We start from the raw sequence: 8,388 nt of genomic DNA, 5'->3' as shown, positions 1-8,388 counted from the left end.
GGGTCTGGGGTCGGGGGAGGGAATGGGAGAGTTGTTTCTTTTGGGCTTTAAAGGAAGAAGGGGAAGGAAAAAGATGAATTCAGTCTTTCAGTTCCGAAACGTGGCTGCAGTGCTTGACTCAAATGGGAAAGTGAGCGGTCTAGAGGGAACGTGGTTTGACTTGAGATTGAGGGGATTGAGGTTAAGGTCAAAGCAGCCTTGGAGATGAGGGAGTCGGTGAGGGTTGTTGGTACAGACTGGAGTCATCAGCACGTGATGGCAGTGATGGTCCAGGTGAGGTGAGAAGATGGAATCTCGGGGGATAGAATGCAGAAAGTGGAGAGCAGAGAGCTGCAGAGCTGGGAGGTTGGGAGAGGGGATAGAGAACTAAGAAGGATGACAGAAAGGCCCTGTGGTCTGTGAAGGGGATAGGTGGGAATGTCCAGGAGTACTGAAACCCAGGACAGCACTAGAGGGCGTCAAGACATAAGACATGGGGCTGAACCGTTGGTAGAAGTTTAAGAACCTCCCTCAGGCCACCCACCAGTGAGACAACACACTAAACCCTAAGACCACCATCTTTCCTTTTCGTAGCTAACTTTTGCTTAGATTGTTGAACCATAGGAAGTCTTTGACAAGTTGGGTTCTGCATTAATTTTATCTCTGAAGTCTGGTGCAAGATTAAATATGTATTTTGCATTTTGAAAACATTTCTTTCCTATTAGGAATAAATATAAGAAATGGCATACTCCCGACTCCAGGCAAGGATTTTATTTCATCTAACCCATGGTCGAGTTCTGGTTTGTCTGGGAAATCTTCAGGAACGGTGTCAGTAATCAGCAAAATAAATTCAGGTGAGTAATAATTATTAACTCCTAAATGACAGGAAGGAAATTCTCTAGATGTGGCAGAATGAGTACAGAGAGACGAGGGTACAGGCTGTGGAACCACGAGGGTGTTTCTGGTGTGAAAACCCCGGGCCTCTTTTCCAGGCCCGTGCCTGTCTCTCTCTCTCTCCAGCAGGCCCTGGGGACTCAGCCAGCTCTCAAGAGTAGCTGGGGAGGAGAACATAGTCTCCCCTGGCTCATGGGAAAAATGAAAATAATTTGACAGAGTCTTATAGAGTCTGACTTTTGAGGCTCTGCTCTGTAGTGGGTGACCTTGGGAAGCCAAACTCGACTGGGTCTGCCCTGCTCCAGCTTGTCCCCTCCATCTGATGACCCAGCCTGAGCCCAGGGCATCAGAGCTTCTGGCTAGAAAGTCATTTAGAAGACCCTCCCCACTTTTTTGGTAATGGGTAAGTGAATTTCGGAAGCATTGCAGGCTGGCTGACCCTGTTCTCAGCGGACCAGTTTCCCACACTGTTTTCCCTCCACGCGCAGCCCCTGCTCTGTGCTGCTCCCCTTCCACGTTGCCAAGTAAGCATCAGGTCTCCACTTCTCCATGCTGTTCTCCGTTGTGTGTTCATCTATTCTAAGGAACACACAATAAATAATATATCAATACCCACATGCCCACCACCAGGTGAAGAAGTCAAACTTTGCAAAGAGACATGAAGCCCAGTGTACAGGCCTTCCCTGTCTCCCTCTTCCTCTCTTTCCCCCCATTGCCCACCTGATTCGGGTTTTTATCATTTCCATGCCTTTTTAAAAAAATATATACATGACAGGGCCAGCCGAGTGGCTTGTTGATTAAGAGTTGGCTTGGGAGCGTGAGCTCTGAGCAGCATGGCCGCCGGTGCAGATCCCACATGGGCCAGTGATGCTGCGCCCTCTACAGCTAGGATGGTGAACAACAGCTCCACCTGGAGCTGGGCTGTCGTGAGTGGCTGGCGATGGCATAAGTCATAGCCGCTGCTGCAGTGGGCTGCCGTAAGCTACCGTGAGTGGCTGGCAGCCAGCGTGAGCGGTCGTCCAATGGCCAGCAACTGATCTGCCTCAGCCGGGAAGAGCGCAATGATCACAATACCAACATGGGCCAGTGAAGCGACGTCCTCCACAACTAGACTGAAGAACAAAAGGACAGCAACTTGTCCATTTTCCTTCCCCAATTCCCCAATGCTGTTTCCTCCCCCAATTCCTCAATAAAATCTTTAATATATATACATATATATATATATGATACGTAGCATGGTTTTACATGTTTTAAAATATATACGCATATAGTCCCTGATCTCCATTCGTGTTAATAATTATGTATGTAGCAATTATAAATATATATAGAATATATATCACATTATATAGCATATAATAGACACAATATATATACCTATATAAACCCATGATTTATTACTGCTACTAGACCATAGTTGACCCCTTCTCTTGATGAACACGTCAGTTGTTTATAATTTTCGCTGAAGTGGACATTGCTTTGCGTCTGTGTGGGGGTTTCTCTGGGTCTGATGGGAACATGTTGGGTTTAAGGGTGTACTCATCTTCGACTTTACAGATATTGCCAAATTGCTGTCCAGCAGGGTATGGGAGTCCTGCTGCCTCCTTGATGCCACTTGGTACCGTCCAGCTTGTAAAACCTGTGCTAATGCGATGGGTGTGAAATGACATCTTATGGTGCCTTAAACCTGCATGTCTTGTTTACTGATGAGGTTGAGCATCTTTTCTTGCGTTTATTGTCTGTACGTGTTGAGGTTGAGCATCTTTTCTTGTGTTTGTTGTCTGTACGTGTTTTTCCCTTTCGTGTCTCTACCGGTTCACGTTCTCTTCCCCTTTTCCTTCATACCTGTCTAGTCACCCACAATGCAAAATGTGCGCCCGCTGACCAGCACAGCTCCTCACACGTGCATTCCAGACCACGGTTCCCGCTCAACTTCGAGTGATTGCCAAAAAGGCTCTGTGCTGTGAGGACGCAGAGCAGCTCTACCACTGAGCAACTCTCTTCTTCATGGCTATGACTTCCATTTGTGTAATGCCATAATAACATTCATCATTCCCTGTGTCGTTTTAAGCCTTAATAATAAGGCTTCTATAGATATTCATCCACCCACCCAATATATATTGATTACTTGCCATATGTAAGGCATTCCATTATCCTCCTATAATACTACGATGAGTAACACACAGTTCCGGCCCTTTAAACACTCTCGAGATGGAAATGATGTAAAAGGTGAATGTATTTAAGAGATTTTAACAGTGGTTCATTTTTCTGATTACAGGCAAGAATATTTAGGGTAGAGATACTTGTAATCACGAAATAATTAGGATCAACTGTGTGCTGACCAACAAGAGAATAAATGAGTTAGGTTTTAGCCGTAGTCTAGAATTTGTATATGCTGACATGGAAAGGTAAGTATTCTCTATTATCAAGTGGAAAAAGCAAATTTCAGAACAAGCTAAATCAATTATACTAAAAGAAAGAAAATTCCAGATTTCTCTTTTCTTAAACCAACCATCCTCCATTTGGGTGCAGGCTACAGGAGCAGCAGTGCCTTTGTCCCCTACCCTGCCCCCCTGCACCCGTTGCCCCCCCCCAGTCTTTCTGACAGTGTGGTATGGTGGAATGCTCTGCTCAGAATTCACTGTTTTTATCCTAATTCTTCCCCCCCCCCAATAATAATAAAAACCTAATTCTTTATTGTTCTGCACCACTGTCCTTTGAGCCTGTTGGTGTCATGTGCACTTGACTTTGTACTAATGAGCTTTTGCTTTTGCTTTTGCAAATCAGTTGGTTCCGGCTCTACAAGTTCCAGTGGGCTGACTGGAAACTATATCCCTTCCTTCCTGAAAAAAGAAGTTGGTTCTGCTGTGCAGAGGGTACACTTGGCACCTATCCCAGACCCTTCCCCTGGTAAGTTTCATTTCTGATTATTCATGAATTGATTCAATCAATAGTGAACACCTGACTGCTTTGTAGTTGTAGGCATGATGTCTGCCTAGGATCTACTAGTGAAGGAGACAGACAAAACTCTCTGTCCTTGTGGAACTTACACCCTACAGACAATAAGTAAACCAAATAAGATGCGCGTAAGTGCTAAGGAGAAAAATTAATCTGGCAGGAAATGGGGAATAGCGGGGTTGGTGTATGGAGTGTAGTTAGCAATTTTAGACAGGGCAGCCAGAGAAGACCTCACTGGGAAAGAGACGCTGAGTAAAGATCTGAGGGAGGTGAGTAAGCAAGCCGTGCAGTGTGGCCGAGACTGTTCTAGGCTGGGATTCTGCAATGCACAGGCTTTGGGACAGGACAGGCCTGGCATAGTCAACAAAAGTGCAAGCGTGGTGGGAGGGACAGGAGGGGAGCAGGAAGAGGCGGTCAGAGAGGCGATGAGAGGAGGCCCAATGGCGTGTACCCTGCAGACGCCCGGACGCAAGTTGTCATTGACTCTGGGAGACATGGGAACCACGGGAGAGTTTTGAGCAGAAGAGTAAGTGAGCTGACTTCCATCCATCATCCATGTTCACTCAAAGTGCTGGTTTGTCACCAGACTGAAAAGGGAGGCAAGGTTGGAAGCAGGGAAACCAACTGGGAGGCTGTTGCAGTTTTCCAGGCGAGGAATGGTGCTGGTATGGGCCAGGTGGCCATCGCTGAGTTGGGCTCTATGTGGAAGGTAGAGCCGTTAAGATTTGCTGACAAATTACAAGTGGGATATGAGAAAAAGAGAGGAGTCAGTCAGGAATGACACCAGTATTTTGGGCCTGACCAAAAAAAGTGCTCCCTGTGAACTCTTCATTTTCTGATGTTTTTGTCCCTGAGATGCATTTATCTGTACTTCGTTTTCATGGATACCCTATCAATCGGGCCCGCCTTTGTCTTTGACTGCAGGTTATTCTTCCCTGAAGGCTGTGAGACCTCACCCTGGGCGACCTTTTTTCCACACCCAGCCTAGAAGCACTCCTGGGTTGATCCCACGGCCCCCAGCCGCCCAGCCAGTGCATGGCCGGACAGACTGGGCTTCCAAGTACGCATCTCGGCGATGATGGTCACGCAGCCCTTCGTAGGAGGAAGCAGGACACTGGCCCTCAGCCAACTGGTGTTATCCCTGCAAGAAACTTTCGGATGGTGGAAAAGCAAACACTTTCTAGTTATTCTTCTGAACTGAGACATTTCAATATTCTTTTTTAAAGTCGTTTTTGTTTTTTTTAAACATTGATTTGAATGCAATACCCTGTTTTTGTACAAAATTATTTTATTCTAAAACTGGGTCCCATTATTTTCTTAAACTGCAGCATTTTGTATATATGGATTATGTTTTAGCATTTTATACAGTCAACTTTGTAACAAACTTTTTAAAGATTAATTGATTTTCTGTTGGGGTTCCAGATAATATTTTATACAGATTTTTAAAAATGTAATAATATTGACGCAGTATTGCAACAGGGGTGCAATTTAAGGCTACATGATAAAGGGTTATTTACTCAACGTGCGCAGATATTTGCGAAGTGGTTAAATTTTCAATGTGGCGCATTAGGTAACTCAGGCTTTCTTGGACTGACATCAGTAGAAAAATGATCTGCTTTTCTCAATGTCACGTTATTGGTTTGATTTTTTTGATACCACTGTGCCATTCTAAAAGTACTGTTACGTAATTCACTTTGTTCTGGTTTTGGTCCCCAGGTGACAGAACTCCAAGTAAATAATTTTTAAAATTTTTACAACACCCTTTATCATGGTTGGAAATATCCAAATGAAACCAGGCTTTATCATGCTATGCCATTACATTCTATTTCTTCCATATTTGAAACCAAATTCTGCAAGTACCCAGAAAAGGGAAGCTTTTTCAATCCCCAAGATTCTCAACATAAAGGTTAATACAGTCAGTTAAACTGACATTTCTGCCAAAATGCATAACCAAAAAGTGAAGTTTCAATGCAGTAGAAGATTTTTTTATTATAATAACTGATAAAATTTACATTCAGCTCAGTTCTCCAGGCCTGGGTAGGAACAGACAACGAATAATCTTCTGTCCTAGCCAAAATCTCAGGGCAATTTGGGGAGCAGAAAAGATTTACAACGGAGGTTCCACTTATCTAGGAAGTCACAGTTACCATGATGTGAGTGTCATAGTGTGCCACATTTTAACTCTTAACCCTTCTGTAGTTTCTTTCAACAGTGAGAACTCTACTTGTTGGCCACGGCTGTTCCATTGAGAGGAATGTTTACAGCAATTTTGAAAATGACAAAGCTAGTTTGGAGACAGAAAAAGACAAAAGGTCCACTCTCATCCACCTCTGTAGGGCACATTTGCCTCCACTCATGGTTACCTGAAAGGCAAGAGGGAAGGTCACCAGTGGGGAACACGATAGCATTTCAATAGTGTATTGACTCATTCTCCCAGGGCTCAAGCTACTCTCATTTGGTTCCAGGCTTCAGGATATAGCTCGTTGAACCATATGAAATTGTAATTTTTGCAGGTTAAAATGAATATTGCCACTTTGATGTGGTTCCACCTATTGAGTTGATACATTATTACTTTGATGTCCTATTAATACATTGTAGCCTGAACCAATTACCGTAAGAGCCCTAACCTAAAGTCGGGAGCAATTTCTGCTTTGGAGAATCTGACTCAAAAATGTACTTGACTAAACTATGATCCCTAGGGGCAGGAGAAAAGCACATAATGGATGTGGATTTGATAGGTAATATTTTCCTGTTAACAAACTGGCAGCAGAGCTTCAGAAAATAAATATGTATGTGTAAGCACAACTTGAAGCTGAATTCGTTTCTGTATTATATTCTCAACTCATTATCTAAAGCAACAGAAAATGTGTTTTCAGAGATGAGTCCTTTACTGAGGTTAATATTTATTTTCCCTTTCTGTATTATATATACAAAGTAAGTTAATCTGTAACCTTACCCAGTTTGCCGGAAAGCTGGGTTTAAATTGTAAATACCCCTTAGAGAAGCAGATGGATTGTGAATATCATATTCTTGGCACTCTAGCTTATGTTAAAATTATTTCACTTTTTTAAATTGAAATACCTAGTTACCTGGTTATTATACAATATAAAGTGGGTTTTCTAATACTTTTATAGGGCCCAAATTCAGAAAATATTTCACTTTTCTTCCCCTTCCTCTTTCCTTTGTGTATCAGCAAACAACTTCCCTTGGGAAGCTAAACACATATATTCATATGAAAGTCAAGTAGCTGAGGTGCAGTTGAGAACCCTAGAAGACTGAAAAATAAACATCAATTCTAAAGCACTAGCCAAATCCTATCAAGTACTCATTTTTGTTCTCCCCGAAATGAGTAAAGGACAAATTGTATATACAAGCTGTTTACTATAGAAGGGAATAGTGACCATTTTTTGTTAAGTGAAAATAAAATGCTGCCCATTGCGTGTATTTTTTAGTTACCGTAGAATTATTAGACGCACGGCAAGACACCAAGATGAATGATGAGTTTAATTGTACCTCCGTGACTATACCTCATTTCCAATTAGACAGCTTTCTGGGACATCAGGAAATGGTACAGGGATGGCTCTCATTCTGTTCCCAAAGGTTCAGAGATGGGTACACATGGAAACCACAAGGGAACTGCATGGCACAAAAACCACTCCTGGTGTGATTATTCATTTTACAATAAAATTACATGAATTACTAAGCCCTTACCCAGCTCACGAATGATAGGATTTAAATAGGAAAAAAATTAATTTTCAGACAATTTTTTAGACGTATCTCTTGCCAAAAGGACTACATACACCTAATAAATTGACATTCTATCTTTGGAGTTATCAAAAATTTAATGCAATCAAAGCAACATATGTAAAACAAAACCATTCTTGATTGGTCAAGAATTGTTTTAAGTACAAATACCAGTACTGTTGGGAGTTCATGGGCACCATGTTTTCTCATGAAGTAACATTTCCTTTCCATCAAGCCATTATTTTGTGCCATTTAGGAGAGAAAAAGAAAGCAGGCTGTATGTTTCAGCTCAGCATGACCAAAAGCAATATGTTTATAAGAAAACGTTTGATGTACTATTATATATTATTTAAAGCATACTGTAGCAACTTGTTTAATATATGTGGTTAAGTTTTAGAATTATTTTTGCAATTTCCAACCAAAGTCCTGTATTTTATATAATTTATTGTGAGGATCTTTTTATGGAAACCATTATGAAGACAAACTAGAGGCTACTATCACGTTAGTCTGTATTATCAGTTTCTTATAGACACTGTGCTAATTAATATGAATTTAAAATGACCTGAACAGTCTTCTGATCTCAGATATCTCAGCACTAGCAGTTTAGTCACTTGATTTGATGACAAGGGAATAACTGAGAATATAAGTATTTATAAAGCAAATATTCATAATGGTGAGAAGATAGGAGGACAGAAAACCACTTATGCAAGCCCCATTTGAAATAAAATGTTGCTTTTTGAATAGTTCATCCCTAAGGTGTTTAAAAATGTTAACTACATTTGCAAAAATTCTGCTCCAAATAAAGTTATGGTTTAA

General features: G+C 41.8%; 1 protein-coding gene across 3 annotated transcripts in view; it reads left to right on the top strand.

Annotated features, from left to right (window-relative positions):
- CILK1 (ciliogenesis associated kinase 1) overlaps positions 1–8,388 on the top strand; it is a 60,882-nt gene extending 52,494 nt beyond the window's left edge. For all 3 annotated transcript variants that reach the window (XM_019658755.1, XM_019658753.1, XM_019658754.1), the window contains exons 12-14: positions 705–833; positions 3,658–3,780; positions 4,753–8,388. In XM_019658755.1, the coding sequence (XP_019514300.1) occupies positions 705–833; positions 3,658–3,780; positions 4,753–4,907 (407 nt within the window). In that variant the 3' untranslated portion in view covers positions 4,908–8,388. The remainder of the gene's footprint in view (positions 1–704; positions 834–3,657; positions 3,781–4,752) is intronic.

The sequence above is a fragment of the Hipposideros armiger genome, unplaced genomic scaffold (genome assembly GCF_001890085.2).
Source record: "Hipposideros armiger isolate ML-2016 unplaced genomic scaffold, ASM189008v1 scaffold_288, whole genome shotgun sequence".
NCBI lineage: Eukaryota > Metazoa > Chordata > Mammalia > Chiroptera > Hipposideridae > Hipposideros > Hipposideros armiger.
Note: the sequence above shows the minus strand (reverse complement) of the source record. Positions and strands in the feature narration are given on the sequence as shown.